This window comes from Pygocentrus nattereri, chromosome 20 (assembly GCF_015220715.1).
Source record: "Pygocentrus nattereri isolate fPygNat1 chromosome 20, fPygNat1.pri, whole genome shotgun sequence".
Taxonomy (NCBI): domain Eukaryota; kingdom Metazoa; phylum Chordata; class Actinopteri; order Characiformes; family Serrasalmidae; genus Pygocentrus; species Pygocentrus nattereri.
The window spans coordinates 8,906,338-8,926,031 of record NC_051230.1 but is presented as its reverse complement, the minus strand read 5'-3'; the positions used below and the strand labels follow the sequence as shown (position 1 = coordinate 8,926,031).

General features: G+C 39.3%; 1 protein-coding gene across 1 annotated transcript; it reads right to left on the bottom strand.

The window, feature by feature from the left end:
* Positions 1–206: 206 nt before the first annotated feature.
* Positions 207–15,923, bottom strand: gal3st1a (galactose-3-O-sulfotransferase 1a). Its single transcript, XM_017705009.2, has 3 exons — positions 15,571–15,923; positions 2,852–2,984; positions 207–1,720 (listed from the first exon to the last, which is right to left on the bottom strand). The coding sequence occupies exons 2-3, from the start codon at positions 2,980–2,982 to the stop codon at positions 574–576; spliced, it is 1,278 nt and encodes a 425-aa protein (XP_017560498.1). The 5' UTR covers positions 2,983–2,984; positions 15,571–15,923; the 3' UTR covers positions 207–573.
* Positions 15,924–19,694: the final 3,771 nt, after the last annotated feature.

Genomic DNA, 19,694 nt, shown 5'->3' with positions numbered 1-19,694 from the left:
ATTATTATAATCTCACATTTGGTATTTGCCTCGTTTAAAACAATGGACTCGTTATTCATTCCCTCTACTCAGAGCTGAGCTGCACTTGTGCTTCAGTGCAGCGTTGCTCTTTGCTCTTTAGACAGAACGTGTTATCATATTATCAGTGACTGCTGATACAACAAATAAAACAGGGATGCTTGGTACTGTGCACCCCACCCCCCCACCCCTGATTTCATTTCAGCCAATAAGAGTCAAAGAGTCAACATTACTGATATGGTATTGGCAGCGTGCAAAAAAGAAGGCAAGAAAAACATCATACAGACATCAGATAGGAACATGAGGTCATGTAATGAGTGTCATTGATTTGGTTTTCCTGATTGACTCAAGCACCAGTTCACAATCCTGCCCACTGCTGTGATGTGGCTTCATGAAATCAAAAAGTGATGGACTGAAATGACATTAAAATCTGCTGGACATTGACAAAGTCTGTGTGCTACGTATGTTACGCTTCAGTTTGTTTCACAGAGATCAGTGGTCATCTTTAGAGTTTACAGTAAAGGTCAGTGGCCGAGCAGTGTGACCCTGCTTTGTCTACCAGTGAAGGATGTCCCTCACGTGGCCCCACAATTTCGTTATCCACAGGTTGACCCCTAAGTCCATCAAGTACTGCAGCTCTGGGGTCAGCATCTTTCTGCACAGTTTCCTATGAGCATTGTCCACATTCTTTTTCAGATTGTATCCCATAATGGACTTTTCACCTATGGGTTGCCATGGCTGCATCGCAGTCTCATGAATGCTCCCGGCGTCCACAGCATGGCCATCCTCGATGCAGATGGTGGCCATTTCTGCATTTCTGCGCTGCAGCTCAGCAACGTCCTTCGCCATGCGCTCCAGGCCATATGCTTCAACTTTCTGCCAGAAAGTGGTGTTGAAGTACTGGTAAAGCTTCCAGTCAACAGAGTTCCATTCTAATGCTTTAGCTCTGAGCTCTGGGGTCAGTTTGGAGACAGTGGAGCCCTTCCGAGCATTTAGCTTGAAGAACAGCAGGTCCTCCATGTCCCAGCAGAGGGCATCCTTGAGCAGGATTAGCGATTCCTCAAAGTGCTCCACCAGCATGACAAGCTCAAAGCGCTGGGCGATGGCCTGGATGCCCTCTTCCACCCTGGGGTCATCCGCTGGTAAATTATTATCCTGCCCAAAGTCAAAGAACAGCAAGTTCTTGAGGTAGAAGGAGTTGAAGCCGTCAGGGTCGTAATAAACCTCAGGCTCTCTCAGAAACTCTCCAAGCTTGTCGTCCCCAGAGATTTTCCATGTGAGGGGCACCAGCCGGCCAAAATAATGGAAAGATGACTCAAAAAGCTCTGCTGGATCTCGAAGGATGGTGATATAGCTAGTGTCAGCTGGAAGCACCTTGGCCACTTCGGCCTCGTTCAAGCGCATATGATTGCACATGATGTTGAAGCACACCCCGGGCCTGTAGTCCTTCACCTGTGAGCGGTGGAAAGGCGAAGGGTAGAAGAAGTCGTTCCGGCTGCTGGGGAAGGCGAACTTCAGGCGCTGCTTCTCCCCGAACCGGAACAGGATGTTGAGGATGGTGCTGCTGGCTGTTTTGTGGGTTTTTAAGAACATGATGTCCACCTTTGGGGTGCAACGTTGCTCTTGTCCATGTACACTGTTGGAAGCAGCTACAGGGTGGGCAGGAGCTGGGTGATGGGAGCATGAGTAAGGCACAGGAACACTGGAAGGGAAATGACAAATACAAATAAGAAATCACATGCAGAAGAGAACACTACAACCCATAAAACCAAAACAAATCTTTAGATTTATTACTGTGGTTGTACTTTAAAAGCCCAAATTATGGCTAACCAAGTTTCCCTCACTTTTTTAAAATAAAGGAGTTTGTATACCAATAATGGCCATAATAAATATAAGGCATATGACAACAATAAAATATAACAAATACAGAAATTAAAATTTCCACCAGTTTCCTCTGAGCATCTTCTGAGTTTTTATATGCAATGCGGATAAGGGTACAATATGCTATGTGGTAAAATTTTTATTTACAGTATGTTGCCTTACCTAGCCTTGCATGTACCTCTCCACCCAGCATGTATTTTAAAGTACATGTAATGCCCAAAGCCTTCTTATCTTTGTCGTAACTATCATCAAACAATGTCTCAGGCACCAGGCAGCGCATCTGTAACCATTCCACATAATAATTTTATGCTAGGATGCTTTTTGTGGCTTCAGATCTCTGGCTCCCATCACCATCACTGAAAAAATTATGACTCAGTAAGTTTTGTCATGAATGGCGTATTTCACATCAAATCACGCCGATTGACTTTGCTTATGTCTTAATAACTGACATATACATACATTTAGAAAAATCTGTGGAATTCCCCTTTGAAAACATGCACAGAGTCAGTGATGGCAAGGGAAGAGCATTCCCGGGTTTTAGAGTGTACATCGCAAAGGCACAATCTCTTTGTGGAAAAGCTAACAGGCCTTGACTAGATGATATGAGAATCTTCATGTCTTTATAGGGAGACCACAGCTCTGAAACGTACCAAGAGCCTCATCGTGTAATAAGCTATGAAATCATTAACGTCAATTTCAAACATGTTTTTGTTATTTCTGCTGATGACTATAACTTCCGAGGTTTAACCTTCGTCTTCTTCCAAAACATGTTGCAATGTTCATTTATTGATGTATTTAAACATTCATTTATTGACACATTGAACATTCAACAAATTTGAAATCAGAGATCAGAAACAATGTTTTTTCACCCAAAGTGCATTTGTCTTTAGGAATGAGGCAAAAAAAATGAGTCAGTACAGTCTGTTGACATGAATGTTACGGTGAGACTCACTCTGGCAGGCTGAACTGCACCTCTGGAGCAGACAGGCAGTAAAGCAAAATCATGCAGCTGGTCAGGAGGGTCCCCAGAATCAGACCCTTACACACTGACCTCCACTGCTTCCCCTGCTTCCCAACCATCATACCTGCAAGAAAAACAGACAATAGTCAAGCCTCACCACCTGTGGGATAACAGTGAAACTAAATTACAGTTATGCTCAGGGTTGTCTTGAAGAGCTTTGTTGTTGTCTTTTGGTATTACTGATTATTCCTGTGTGAGCATGAGGGGACGGGTGGGAGATTCTGGAGACGGGTTCACCACAGAGAGTGAGTCGAACACAGCCTTATGAGTTCCAATTCCCAGGTTTATTTAATCGTGGGTTCCAGCATACATGAGCAAACCACCAACATTTAGAGCAAAAACAAGAAAAAACTGTATAAAAAGAGAACAAACATATAAAAAGTACTCAAGTCCGTAAAGACTTATATGCAGCACTTCCTGAACTGAGACTGGCTATCAGCAGCCAGCAGGTCTAGCCACGAAGGTATCTAGGCCAAACACAGGAACACAGACTCACATCAAGACCGACCAACCAACCAACTCCCTTTCCTCAAAAAGGAAGCCCTCTTAAACCGGTAGCCCCACCCCCAATTAAGCTGGGCCGTACCATTACTACCGGCAAGGGTTACCTAAAAACACAAACATGACATACACACACTACTGCAGTAACAAAAGATACAGACATGTCATATTGTTTTAGTGCACTTATCTACTAAGAATAATTAATTATATGTCCATCAATTTTAATATGTCTCCACCCCTTGGGCATTTCAGGAACTGTAACCCCCCCCCCCCTCCTTTAGTAGGCCGAGGGCCCTTCGCCTACTACAAGAGAAGGAGCTGGCTTCGCCGCCAGTCCCCCTGGAAATCCCTAAGGAGCAGGTAAGTATAACATTGTATATAATTTAAATGTCTCTAGAATCCGTCGGTGATGAACCAGGGCTACTGGCATCATCACATCCTGCTATGTCAGAAGTGGGTAGAGAAGAATTACAAAAGTAGCAACTCCAAGAACTGCTTAAGTACAGTCTTAGCAAAACAGGTTCTATATAGTGCCAAAAAGGGTTCATTGGCTTGCGAAATAGTGGAGCCCTTTTTGGTAGTATATAGAACCCTATTCAAAAAGCATCTGCAGCACATTCTCTATCAACCCTTTAATCATGCAAATGGTTCTTTGGGTGTTCATGGTTCTATATAAAACCATTTTGTTTACTAAAGAACGCTTGAAGAATCACCTTTTTAAAGAGTGTCCTGAGTTACTTATAGAACTGCACTGAAGTTTCTTATTACATCCAGTATCTTTCAGTACAGGAACCCTGGGAGTCGCTAGGCTAGCCTGTCCCAAATAACCATACATTACTAGATCAAATCATCTAGAAGTAATTGTCACTGATTATTATTATACTGTGCCACTGAGTCTCCAAGTTCACAGTATACTGTGATAGTAGAGCGCGATCTTGGGAGGCATTGCCTCTGTTGTGCTATCATAGATTTACTAATGTAATATGAAAAGTGGAACCCTCGGATTGGTAAATCATAACAGACCTTGTAAACTGTAAGCCAATCATATCAGACCTTGTAAACTGTAAGCCAATCATATCAGACTTTGTAAACTGTAAGCCAATCATTTCAGACCTTGTAAGTTGTAAGCCAATCATTTAAGACCTTGTAAGCTGTAAGCCAAACATATCAGACTTTGTAAGTTGGAAGCCAATCATATCAGAACTTGTAAGCTGTAAGCCAATCATATCAAGCCTAAGGAAGGGTCTCTGGATTTACCCACTCTGCAAAGTAAATTAAGTCAGCAACCGCTGAAGAAACTTCTCTTTACAGTAAGAGTAAGGGTACAAAGGAGTGACAGAGCTAGAAATAACTGTGACACCAGTATTTTCCACATATTGTTGTTTAGTGTAAGTTAATGTAAGTGAAAAGCTCACACAATGTTGATCATAACACAATTTGTTATCCCTCTATTCCTAAAAAAAGGCAGCAACTCTGTTGAAAGACAGTCTGATAAGAAGATTTGTATTAGTTAAAACTGAAATGATTGATCTCTCAGTATTTCCTTCAGTCCTTGTAAATCTGTTTCATTGAGTCCTTGTTAATCTTTTTAATAAAAATAATAAATTACTAAACACAGGTAGGGAGGGAGATAAAGAAGCTGAAGGAGACCAACAAAGCTGAAAGAGCAGATCTGGAGCAAGTTAGTGATCAAGAAAAGATTTGCTTAAGATCTCATTTAAAATTAACACAGAATTTATTTGAATTTACTGAGAAAATATTTGTTACTATGATAATAAAATTCTGTCACCTAGCTTATTAAACATGCCTACAGAGCAAAATCACATCTACAATCTGTGTACTTGGGGACCTTGCTGCTTATCTAAGGGTGAGGAGATAGCATTGCTCAACTTCAGTACCTGTGCTTGATCTGTGCCTGCTGTAAGTGGATGGATATAGTCTTTAAGTCATACTGGCTCTGTGCTTAATACAAACTACACAGAGTTGGATCTACCGTGTGCCAGTTTGATATATATTCTGGCTGTTGCTGCTCTAAATGTTCATGATTAATAGAATCTTTCGGGCCATTAAAAGCTTTTTCTCATAAGGGGAACAATCCCCGGACTCCTCTAGTACAGGCTTATCTCCCATCCATAAACCTCCGGAACTGACTCTTACTAAGAGTCATCTTCTCTTTCTAGATCCTTTTGGTCTAAAATAAAATGAAAAAGCTCAAAGATCAGTGACCAATCACAAATCAATGTAGATGCTGAATCAACAGAAGATAATGAAATGAACAAATACATGTGAGGAGAAGTAAAAGTACTATTATTTAAAAACACTCAAGAACGTATGAATTCATCAAAATTAAGCGCAGTTGAGTACATGTAACTGAATAAATGGAACTACAAACTACCCACCTCTGCTTAATACACACCTGACCTGATAACATGATATGCAAACATGGTCAGTACTTGACCGACACATAAACCCATTCTCTTGTAGCCACTCGTGAGATGCTGGACAAGCTGTACAGAGCGCTGGTGAAAATATCCCGTTCAGTCAAAATAGAAATTACAGCAGACTTTGAAAGGGAATTCTCCTTAAAAACCATGGACAGTCTGAGAATCCAATGTCCAGGAGAAAAGTGTTCCCAAGTTTGGGAGCGTGAACAGCAAAGGCACGATCCCAAGCTGAAAAGCTCAGGCTAGAAGATCTTTAAAAGTAATACCAACACTAATCTCCTGATTTCTTTGTTCTGATGAAAAAGCTTTGAACCAACACTGTTGGAAGAAAATCTTGTATCTCCAGAAAACTTCACAGGAAAAAAAAAAAATACTGCACTGTAGAAATAAAAAACATGAACCCTGTAAGACAATGTAAAAAGATTTCATTTTCGACCATTTCTATTTGGTATGAAGCATTCACACAATGTTAAGGGCACCTGGCATTTTCAAAATCTTAAAAAAATAAATAAATAATTGCAAAAATGTAAGTGAAAAAAGATTATAGGGCTTTTGTTCTGTCTTGTGTCTTTCTGAGCCTTTGTGTCAGTGTGTGAGGAATGTATGAATGATAATAATAATAATAATAATAATAATGTATATGTATGTATATATAATATGTATACAGTCATGTAATGAAGTAAGTACCTCAAATTTGCACAGATACAGATATCTGGTCTTCATTTAAACAATGTTGCTAGATGAAGGTGAAATAACTTAAGTTACACCTAAAATGTTACATTTTTGACATCCTTTATAGACCTGAATAAACAGAAATGCAGCCTCCTAATGAGGAAAAAGTAAGTACACCCCTATATTTATATACATCACTTCTTCAAATGTGTCAAATTGAAATTAGGTGCATCCGGTCAGGTGCTAATGATTAGAACACTGTTAGAGAACATCTTAGAGGAACGTGTCTTATTTAAGCCACAGATATCTTGTCTGAGGCTGTAGATGACTAGTAGTCTGGGATGGGGGTTTGAGAAGTGTTTCCAAAATTTTAGAAATTAGTACTTCCACTGTCCAGATAATCATCCACAAGCAGAGAAGATTTAAAGCATCTACCATTAGAATGAGACCACACAAATATAAAATTTATGGGAGGTGCGCCAGGAGGAAGCTTTTGCTGTGTAAAAAGAACATCAGGGCATGACTAAAGTTTGCTAATTAATATCTAGGCAAGGACCAGGACTTCTGGAACAATGTGCTATGGACAGGTGAGTCAAAGATACAGTGGTTTAGCCACAGTACCAGAAGCCATGTTTGGTGAAAACCTATAGCAAATATTGATCAATAGAACTTTATCTCAAGTGTGGTGATGGCAATGTTATGGCTTGGGGCTGCTTTGCTGCTTCAGGGCCTGACCAACTTGCAGTCAGAGAATTAACTATGAATTTTCTTTCACACCAGAAGGTGCTTGAGGAGAATGTGAGGCCACCTCCCAAAATGTTGAAGCTGAAAAAGTGGACCTTCCACTAGGATAATGATCCCAAACATACGAGTAACTCCTCCAAGAAATAGCTTGGAAGGAAGAAATGAAGGGTTGTTCAATGGACTAGTGTCACGCTTGGCTCCTCCCACTCCCCCATGCGCTTTTTGTTTACCTTTTGATAGTCCACGTGCTTCTTTGTTTCAATATCCCTAGTCCTGCCCCCTTGTTTTGTGACTCCGCCCCTGATTGTTTTGACCTGTCCCTCGTCTTCCGGGTGTCGTATTTAAGCCCTGTGTTTGCCCTTTGTTTTCGCTGGTCTTTGTTTGATGTGTGTTTGTTGGATGTTTTGTTATTCCAGCCTCTGTCTTGTACTTCAGTCTGTGTTTATTTTGTCATGTCTGTCCCGCGGTCTCTTTGTAGAGGCCATTTGAACTTGGACTGTCATGATCACAGCCCCTCAATAAAAGTCGTTTATCTCAGCGCGTGCATCCGCCTCCTCGCTCTGTGTTACAACTAGTCAAATATCTGAATCCAATTAAATGATTTGGTGAGATTTAAAAAATGCAGTTGAAATAATTCTGCATGACAAAATGGGCAATAATTTCTCATAGTAGATGCCAGAGACTGGTAGACAGCTATAGAAAACACCTACAGTATTAAACTACCTTGTTTTTTCTGTCAAAACAGACATCTCACTTAATTTATTTTTAAGTGAATGACTGCAAACTGAAATTTCCTTTGTTCTATCATATAACATTTATCTATATACACCGTTTAGCTGATCAAATATTTATATGTCCACATACCCTCACCCGCCACTTTATTAGGTACCTGTTCAGTTGCTTGTTAACACAAATAGCTAATCAGCCAATCACATGGGCACAACTCAATGCATTTAGGCATGTAGAGGTGGTCAAGACAACAAGGTGATTTAAGTGACTTTGAACGTGGCGTGGTTGTTGGTGCCAGACAGGCTGGTCTGAGTATTTCAGAAACTGCTGATCTACTGGGATTTTCACGCACAACCATCTCTAGGGTTTACAGAGAACGGTCCGAAAAAGAGGAAATATCCAGTGAGCGGCAGTTGTGTGGACGAAAATGCCTTGTTGATGTGAGAGGTCAGAGGAGAATGGGCAGACTGGTTCCAGATGATAGAAAGACAACAGGAACTCAAATAACCAACCAAAATCTCTGAGGAACGTTTCCAACACCTTGTTGAAAGTCTGCCACGAAGAATTAAGGCAGTTCTGAAGGCAAAAGGGGGTCCAACCTTTTACTAGCTAGGTAACTATACCTAATAAAGTGGCCAGCGAGTGTATGCAATCATTTAATGGTGTGCATGAACTTCTTCACATGACTTTACACATTTTTTAAAAATGTGGTTTCCTTTATACATCAGCTGTTATCCTTTTCAAAAACTCATTATGTCCAGAAGTGTTATATATAAAAATACATAAATTGCTACAACTGTTTACAACAGCTTTTTTTACTTTTCCAGCATCAATGGTACACTTCTTCCTGTAAAATTATAGATTCGCTTTACTACTTATAAACAATCCTTAGAGAAATATATCAGGATTGGAAGTATTAGTACTTCAATATCGATTGGCCCATCCTTAATCATTACGGCTTTAGTTACTCAGTTCCATTGTAGTGTCTTTTCTTCGTAAGTTTCCGGTTCCAGTGTTCGTCATCATTCCCCTCCTGTGTCCAATTATTTAAGGAACGTTTCGTGCTGCTCATTCAATCATCATCCTCCTGGGAGACCCAAACTGCAGGGGGTTAATCAAACCCAGTGTCTACCACAGGCCAAACTGTTGATAAAGCACACCTTAGAAGATTCTATATTCCAGATTGTGAATTCTAGTATATTCTGCAGTGTTCTAGATTGTTTATAGAACACAATGTTCCACTCGTTTTCTGACATTGTTTCATTCCGAGCGTATTCAGGCCACACTATGCTTTACCTATTGTATTACTGTGTACTGAGATAGAACAAGTCGAACTGATAATACCACTTTACAAGGAACAAGAACTGATTCATTGTCACACAGAGATAATACAATAACGAAACCAGATAAAGTAAAAGGATCCAAAGGAAAGACAATCTTGTGAAATGAACAGGTTCCCTATCATGGGTTGCCAGACCCTTTATCAGTGTAGATGAGTTCTTCTTTCAGTATAAGCTCCCAAAAGCCAGAGAATTAACTTCTTAAATGCCAACAGTCATAGACGGCTTCCATTCTTCACTTGTAAAAAGTAAAAGTAACAGTTAATATTTCCATAAAAAATTGCGAGGTAAAGGTTCTAAACCAATTTATGGGATCTTTCTTTTCACAAAAAGGGTAAAGAAACACTTATTGAAAGGTTCTTTAAGGCAGTGGTTCCCAAGCTGGTTCACAGCTTCATGTGCTGCGAATTCAGTTGGAGCAAAAATGTGGACCGTCTAGGGGACCAGTTTGACAACCTTTGCTTTAAAGAACCAAAAATGGTTCTTAATCTAATAAACCTGAGAACTGAAGGAGGTGATAAGATCCAATATACTCACAGTAGAGAATGATGGCCTCCTGTTCTCAGAGTGGGCGCCCGTTACTGCGAGACTGCACCATGAAACTCAGTGACCCCAAACTGTGTCACCTGCTCACTGGATAAATTATGCATTCAGATAGAAAGTGATCCTGTTAAGATCTGACCACCTGCCTCACCCCCACACACTGAAATCAGATATCGACTGAATGGCGTTTCAGATACCTGCCAGTGTTGTACACTGCAGTAACAGCACATGCTGAGGTGGACTTACATTAGTACCAAAAGGCTGACAAAGAACAAAAAAAGGCCATTTCGACGAGGCCAGAGTGGACTATTAGCCACAGTAACCAAACCCCCAAGGCCTGAAGGCGCTTATTGTTTTTTCTGGGCTGCAACCTACCCCTGCCTTCGCGGACAACAACAGCATTGTTGCTTACATGGCAACACAAAGTTCATTTTCAAATCGAAAACTGTGGCCATCCATTTACATCAATGTACTGGCAACCCATGTTAGGCCTCCTTAGCTCAGAGTGAATTTGGGCCTATTTTGCTTTGTGAGTAGATTAACATCGATGTCCCCATCACTGTGCACTGAGTCCATAATCACCAGGAAGTAAGTTATTGAGTAAGTAGGTTTTGAGTTACTTATTTTTGACAGTTAAGGTGTTGATGTAATTTATCTTACTCATGTGGAAATAACGTAGACATTTGAATCTAGCAAATTCAGTGCATTACTTTTTCCAGCTCCTGCTTCATTAGCCATTCCTCTCACCTGAGAAGCATTTACGAGACAAGCTGTGGATCCTCGGAGACCAATGATTAACCATGCAGGCATTAGATGGTGGTAATTTTTCACACATGAGGTGGTTGCTCACCTTTAAATGGCAAAAAAGTGGTAAATCTGAAAAACACATTTTGCCGCCATTCATTTATTGAATTTCCTCTCTAAACAGTCTTTTAGTAACAGTTATTCATTTTAAGGAGATTTTTCTGAGCAGATTAGATATTAGACATCCACTTGCATAACTAAGAGGAAAGTGAAAAAACAGCAGTTTCCAAAACTGGAGACTAAATGATTAAAAGCTACAGAGAAAATGAACCTCCTAACAACCACCTGCAAGACCTGGTGGACACTAAAACTGTCCCCATAGGGGACAAACAGCACTTAAAGCTTTCATCTTTGTGAGAGAGGAGAAAATCAAGCTCAGAATCAGAAACAATGCACAAGTTTCTGTCCATCCTTCTTCTGTGAGAAGACAACTCAACTCACTATGAGTATGAAAGGATGTGTAGCTGTGAAGAAGCTCCTACTGAGAAAAGGAAATAAACAAAAAAGAACATCTTTAAATCAAACAGAGAAGCTGTTGGTGCTCTAAGAAGAATGGACAGAGCACCCCAGACCTCAGCATCACTGAAAGTGTTTTGGATTATTTGGATTGTGAGAAGTAGAAAATGCAACCAACTTCTACGACTGAACTTTGCAGGTGTGGAAAAATATCCCTGCAGATTTCTTTGCAAAACTGAAAACTGGATTCCTGAAAAGAACAGAAGCTGTGATAAAGGCAACGAGTGGACTAATTACCAAAAAGTTGATGAGATATGCAGATGTTGAGGCTTCTGTGTAATTTTCTGTTAAATGTGCTTTGTTTTTTTCTGATTCTGAAAAGCGAATCATTTGTAATTAATGACCATTTTGCCTGCACATAAAACACATCATACCTGCAATACAATTTCTTTATGATTTATCATCCAGTAACACATTAACTCATGAGTCATGTTACTGTTATGGGTGTCGTCTCACATCAAGAGTCAATTTAATGTTTTTTATGTCCTTACTATTGCTATGACTCCCATATTAAACTTTTCTTTACTTATATTTGTGTTTATAGTTTTATGGTAGCTGTGCTGTCACAGCCATGGCAGACTGTATGCAGACTTTGCCTACTATTTATTGGATACTACTATAGGTGCAGGCATGGCCCTCCTCTGTTGTTCTGCCAAATGATCCCAAATGCATCCACACTGATAAAAATCAAAGCATTTAATTGACTTGATTCAAAGGTGCACAGTGTTTCCACAAAAATAAACATTGCAGCACAGTACTGTCTTTCAATTAACTCACTTCTGATACTTGAACATGATAGAATTAATTGGTGTAGAATCTATGCGCATAATTGACTTAAGTACTATTTTGGTGGTCTGACAGACTGGTTATGTTTTAGCCATTAAGGACTGCTTTACCATATTTTACTTCCATTGCATTTTAGTCTTTCAACTTTAGTTTAGAGCTTAATTTCATTCCATTCTGTTGTTTCAGATCCTGAACTTTGCTGTTCTCACACTTTTCACTTTGAAGCTTTAGCATTTTATTTTACACCTAAGGGATCCCAAAAAAGTGAAGAATAAAGTCTAACAGACTTCAGTTTGAAGCTGATAGATGCTGATAGGACTGGTATGTGCTAGGAAGCTCACTTCCACTACACTATTAGAATTAAAGGTACATTTTTCATTCATCAAAGTGTAAACAATGTAAATGTTCCCTCAAAGGTACTACAGTTGTTTTGAGGTCAATTTGTATCTTAAATGAGTTTTTTTCCAGGTGAAAAGTCTGTATTTGTACTCTTTCACAATCTAATGTTTTAAAACAGAACAGTAAAATGCAAAGTCTGGAGACCAGACCTTGTGTGGAGTCAGTACAACTTAGAAAATATCATTTCAATTATGGGACAGTTATGTTCCCTGACTAAAGGTACTGAGACCCTTGAGGGCACCACCCCAGTGGCAAGAGGGGAACTGCCTCAGTGACAGATTAGTACCTTTATTTCCGAGAGTGTACAGCTCTATGAGGAACTAGTGAGCATTAAGGTTAACTCAATGCTTTTAAATAGATACTTTCACATCTATGTGAAACAGTATTTTCCTGAAATAACAACTCTAACTGAGAGTTAATTGAGAACTGGTTTACTTTCCTGAATACCAAGACTAACTTTTTCCAATCTTAATCCAGTATCTTGTAAACTGAAACCTTAAGTTTCAGTTTCTTGATTAAGCCTAATCCTGAACTATATAGAGATTCTACTTTCAGAATGCAGTACTGTCCAGGACTAGGCTTAATCCCTGGCTAGGAAACTGACCCTAAATCAATTTTTACTCTACATTTTTCAGTTTTGCCCGAAATCTTGCTATCTTGTAGTGCTCAATACTGTAAAATGATGTGGTGTAATCTACAGACGTAACCTGCCTTAAAGCCTATTGAACGATGAATGTCAGGTTAACAGTACAATACATTAACCCCTTTGTGCAGGCCTCCTAGTGACCATTCTGCCGGCAGAATGAAAACTCATCATTATTATTGATATTTTTAATAACATTATGAAATAAAATGGCTTAATTCAAATTATCCTTAAAATGTTTTTAGTGCCTAATGTGATTTTTAAAAATTCTAGGCTGAACCGAAGAACCCCCAAAACAGATTTTTAACTACTGTGAAAATGTGTTAAGTTCATCAAAATTAGAGTTTTAAACTACTTACTTTAGGTTAATACAAGCCTTATTGCAACATGAGAACATAAAAGAGAAAATAACGGGATTATTTGTTGCTAATGATAAAGAAAAAGCAACAGTTTGCTCCAAATCACTCAAAATTAGCTAAAATTGTCACAACCAAAATGTTTCCTAAAGCTTCTGCAGTGTTATGCTAGTTTTGGTAGTGAAAAAGTGAAATGTTCTATCATTGTTCATTTTTTCTATCATCATTATTAACATTAAATATACGCTGGAGATGGAAAGTGACACAAGGTCAGTCATGAGGAAAATGACAGTGATGCATATTATCTTATCTTATTTGCATCATAATCAAACTCATGTTTATTGATTCATATCTGGTTGACCTCTATAATTTAATACATAAAATGAATAATTATATATCAAGTTATAAAAATTATATACAGAATGTAGTCACATGAAGGCACATTTTGCACTATATGTGTATGTACAGTACTGTGTGAAAGTTTTAGGCATCGAAGCAAATTTTTAAACATTTTACCTCAGCAGTGAGTTTATCACAATATACATTAGAATAAAGTCATATTCATAATTCAAATAAACATAAAAACAATAAAAAGTAACAAGAATTTCTTGGGTCCATATTTTTCCTTGACACCTTCACAGCCACCACAGAGACTCGTTAATATCATCAATTACATTATGAGCACAATTTACTGAAGCACTGATTGGTCAAACCAGGAGCTACTTTTAAACTACATATAATACATATAATAATATAATAATTCATTAATATTCTATAAATTTTGTTTATTCAAATATTAAGACTTTTCTCAGCAAATAAACACAAACTACACAAATAAATACATTTTGAAAATGTGTCTTATACACAAACACACACACATATATATATATATATACGTGTGTGTGTGTGTGTGTGTGTGTGTGTGTGTGTGTGTGTGTGTGTGTGTGTGTGTGTGTGTGTATACATATCTCTGCTGTTGGGACAAAATCTCATATCTCCATATTTGCTGTTTTTCAGATTTTGACATAATTTGAAAATATCTGAGGCCCTTTACATTATGTAGAAATTTCAGGACAAATGGACCAAAATAAATGGCCAAAAATGCTTTGGAGAAAAGTCTGGTTCCATTGACTTACATTGAAAGTAAAGTATGTGTTTTCCTTCTCCTGTAAACCATTTTGGAGATATAAGGTTTTGTTCTGACAGCAGCGATGTGTATATGTGTGTGTGTGTACGTATATACATACATACATCGCTGTTGTCGGAACAAAACCTCGTATCTCCAAAATGGTAACTTTACAGGAGAAGGAAAACACATACATTACTTTTACTGTAAGTCAATGGAACCAGAATTTTTTCAGAGTCATTTTGCGTTAAGTCTTATGGTACATTCATCATGATATTCACTTATAATGTAAAGGCTATTGTCAAACTATGTCAAAACCTGAAAAACAACTAAAAACAACTCTGTCCATAGAAAAACATGTATCTGTGCATCTCCATTTTTGCCAATCTTTATTTTTCTACATCATTTGAACATGGCAGATGTTCTTTAAACAGTGTGAGAATTTCACGATGAATGGACCAAACGAAATGCTCCAGAAACACTTGGAATAAAACCTTCTTACATTAACTGCTGTTGTAGGTAAAGATTGTTTATGTCTTCTCCTGTTACCATTGCCATTTTGGAGATACTTGTTGTCTTTGAACGATACATATATTTTTCCGTTGAGATCTACTTCATATTATTAAGGTAGAAGTTGGACTTTACAGCTATGGTTAAAAAGGTTTCATACTCACGCTCACATCTCTTTTACATGCGTGGTTGAATAAAGAACCATGTTGTTCTATTGCATCGCTTCTACTGACCCTTTTTTGCACTTTTATTTTTAAAACTATACAGACCTAATCTGCTAAACTGAGAAAGAGACATGTGCTTTACTGTGAAATGCCCTTCCGTTCCATGCATTGCTCTAATATCACTTCCACTGTTTGTGTTTAATTTAGCCTGCTTCTCAGCCTATGACCTACATGGCTCTTATCTAAACTGAAAGTCTGATTCATTCCTCCAACAAACCTTCCACTAGAAAGTGCCACAAACAGTAACAGTCATGTGACCGGACTCTTGGCTATCTGCTCTCATTCAAAGTGAACAGGAGAAAGACTTCAGTACCTCAAAGACTGGACATTTTCTCCCAGCTGGATAGACTGATGGATGAGGGAGGCTGCTGAGGGTGAAGCTCACAGACATGGACACTCATCACATGATCCCATGCATAGATGGACCTTCTCTGACTCTTCTGCTTGTCCAATTAAGCCTGCTGCAGCCTCTGTGGACGCTCCGATGGTCATTCATGCTCTCTGCTGTGGTGCTGTTGAATATCCAGCAGTCTAGTCAGTCCTCTCTCCGTCTCTCAGCACCTGATGTGTTTGAAACTCCACCTCCTCTCGCTCTCTTTCTCCCTCCCTCCCTCTCACTCTCTCTCTCCTCTCTCTCTCTCTCTCTCTCTCTCTCTCTCTCACTGTAAGGAGAACAGAGAGAGACTCAACCGCCCTCTCTCTGTGGCATCACATCTGCTGCACTACTGGGAATTGCGCATGTCACGCTTTGTATGTGTGGAGATAGGGAGAGAGAGAGAGAGAGAGAGAGAGAGAGAGAGAGAGACAAAAGAAAGAGAGAAAGGTGAGGAAGGAAAGAAAGAAAGAAAGAAGTGAGGGAGAGAGAGCAAAATAGAGATAAAGAGAATAGAGAGTAAAAAAGTGAGATAGAAAAAGGAGAAATAGAAAGAGTGGGGAAGGAATAAAGCGAGAGGAAGGTTGGGGAAGAAATGAGAAAAGGATAAAATGGGAGAGAATAAGAGATAGAGGAGTTAGAAAGAAAGAGAGCAAGAGAGAGCAAGAGAAAAAGGGAGACAAAGAGAAAAGAGGGAGGGATCAGAGTGAGAGAGGAAAATGGAGAGAGAAGAGGAAGAAAGAAAGGAAAATAGAGAACAGACAGGGCAAGAGAACAAGTGATGTTAGACAGACAGAGAAAAAGAGAGCAAAAGAAAAAGGCAAGGGAGTAATAGAGAGAAGAGAGAAAGAGAAAAGGAGTGGATGTAAGAAAGATAAGATGGACAACGTCAAAGAGAGAGGGAGGAGGGAGAAAGATCGAGGAGAGAGAAAAAGAAAGTGAGAGAAAGAAGATGAGATTGAGGAAGAGAAAAAGGGGGAGAAGAAAGAGAAAGACAGGAGAGTGAGGGAGAGAGACTGAGAGAGGAAAAAAGAGAAAGGGGAGAAAGAGAAAGCAAAAGGGAGGGGACAGGAAAAAGAGCAAGAGAAAAGAGAAAGCAGAGATAGAAGATCGAGGAAGAAAATCAGGGAGAGAATGAAAGAAGGAGAAAGAAAGATAAAAGGAAAAAAGACAGAGAGAGCGCGAGAGAGAGAGAAGCTGATGAAAGCGGAAGGAAATGTAAGAATCAGAGAGATAGGGTTTAGAGAAAGAGAGAGAAAAAAGAGAGTAAAGGAGAAAAAAGATAAAGAAGGTTAAGGAGAGAAGGGACAAAGAGAGGTATATAAAGAGAGAGAGAGAGAAGAAAAAAGAAGGGAAGATACAAAGGGAGTGAGAGGAGACAAAGAAAGAGGAAGAGTGAAAAAGGAGACAGACAGAAAAAGAATGAGAAATTAAAAAGAAAAATTGAGGGGGAGAGAGAGAGACAGAGAGAGAGAGACAGAGAGAGAGACAGAGAGAGACAGAGAGAGAGACAGAGAGAGAGAGAGAGAGAGAGAGAGAGAGAGAGATTGAGCAGAAATTGCTTTAACAATACATAGTTAAATTAGCCATGTCAAATATGAAACTGAACTGAATTGAGAGAAAGACAGCGGGAAAAGAGGGCAAATGGAGCAAGAGCGGGCGAACGAGAGAGAGAGAACAAGAGAGAGGGAGAGAAAGAAGGAAAAAAAGAAAGAAAAGAGGGAGGAGGGCCTGGGATCTATTCTGTTTGCACACAGAGGTCCATTGAGAGCGCAGTGTGGAGTCACAGTCAGAGCTGAAAGTTGATAGATGGGCCTGTAGGCCACATGGGAGGATAAACGCAGGACGGCTGAGCAGGACCTGAACAAAGCTGGTAATTGTGCCGAACTGCTCACTTCTGCGTTTCCTTTGCTCTAAACGAATAAGCCCAGCTCTAACTGCACCACTCCTCGTTGAAACAGGGTGCTGAGAGATAGAGGTTAACCTTTTAGAGAGACACAATGCAGCAGCCTGTGGGAACCAAGCAGCTCCCGTTAATATAACCTGTGAGAGCGAGGGCTCAATTTTCAGCAATTGTGCATGGTCACAAATCCCCATCTGACACTGTAGAAGGTACTAAAGGTGGGCAAAGTAACGATAGGATATTGTTATTGTGACGAATTGCTTGACACAGTTACATCTTCTGAATATATGATGGGAACACCATAAAAAGGCTAAAAAAAGCATTAAGTAGCCACGTTAATGGCTCACTAGCTAAAAATAAGATGATTGAATTTCATTTTATTTGTTCATTTTTGCAAGTATTGAATTAAAAACACATACATTGTACTTACAGTTTGTCGAAACCTTTGTCGTGTCCAGAACCTCTGCTCTTTGTCAGTTCTAACATGTTCACACACCTCAGAAAAGCTTAGTAATGTGATGCATGCCAACATCTGCATTTAATAATTTTATGGTACTAAATCACTTTAGTACTGAAAAATCTGTTATTCAATGTCTAATTTACCAGAGCCCATGAGCAAACAAGCATGCTTGTTTCAAAGTCTATGCCATGTCCGAAAAGGCCCCCTAATCTCTGGATCTGGATGAAAATCTGGATCACTAAATAGAACACTAATATAGGGAACTGAATTTGTGATGGTAGTAGGTCTGAAGTGAGGTCTGTTGAAATGCCATTGTTGTAGCTCGGCTTGGAAATACTACTCAGAGGAGTTGCACATGAACCTTGAACCAAATATCGGGTATTTCCTATCCCTATGGTACATTGGCTGTACACTCCTTATTGTGGCGCACTGTGGGATTGTTTGCGTGCACTACAAATTTTCTGCACTAATGTTTTTGACCACTACTGTAGTGAAAATGTAGTAAAAATGCTGTACTAACTGTACTAATGTAGTAAAAATGCACACTTGCAGCCCCCCACACTCACATACATACTTAAAAAATGAGGACCATCTACAGCACAAAAAAGGGTTCTTTTCTGTTATAAGCCTGACATCATAACAATAGAAGAACCCTTGTGGGTGCTATACAGAACCCTTTTTAAAATTCTGAGGAGCCCTTTCATGATGCAAAGAACCATTAAAGCATACAAAGTGTTCTTTGGGTGTATGTCGTTCTTTACAGAACCATTTTCTTTACTAAAGAACCCTTGAAGAACCATCTGTGGTTCTGAAGCTTCAAGATTTCTGTTATCGAATGGTTGTAAACAAAGTCATTCAGCATGGTTTGGTGTGAAATGATCCATCTCAGTGAAAGAGTCAGAATTGTTCACAGTGGTTGTGATAGGAACCAGACGTCTGACGAGTTTAATGCCTCTAAAAGCTGCGTTTCAGAAGGTCCTTACATGAAAAAGGGATGAATATGTTTCATGATTCCTGAGGCACCATTTTTACGATAGTTTTGAGATAAGGTCTTGGCCTAAATTGTATTTTTAAAAAGCCACTCATGGCAGAGAGGTACATGCAAGGCTTTATGAGGCTAAAAAGTCCCTCAAAAACTTTTTTTTGCCAAATTTTATCATTAATAACATCAGATATAAAAACTCAGAAGACACATGTAGGTTCTCTAGTTGGTTTGAAGAGTAAATAAACTGGCTATATTTGTTCTATAGGCATTACTACTATCATCACCACTGTAACCAAATATGAATCAGTACGTTCTCTACAGTGAATCATTTCACATCAAACCACTCTGAATGACTTGGTTTACACTTCAATCAATTATGCTGAAAGTTTTAGAAGTGCCGTCACATTGTTTTTAACTCCTGGTGACCATATGGACAGTCTTCTGCTTGGGTCTTCAGCCTTTTCAATATATGGCTCATGATCCCACTTATTATGCCCATCCATATAGTAGCTGATCGTCCTCTTCCTCCTCTATCTTCAACTTTTCCAAGCATAACGGTATTTTTGAATGAATTAGTTCTTCTAGGAATATGTCCAAAGTAAGAACCTCAGTTGGTTATTTGGGTTTCGGGTGAGAGGTAAGGCTTGATTGCTGTTGGCGAAGACTTTTAGGAATACCTTAGACAGCACAGAAAACAAACACATGGATGTGAGACC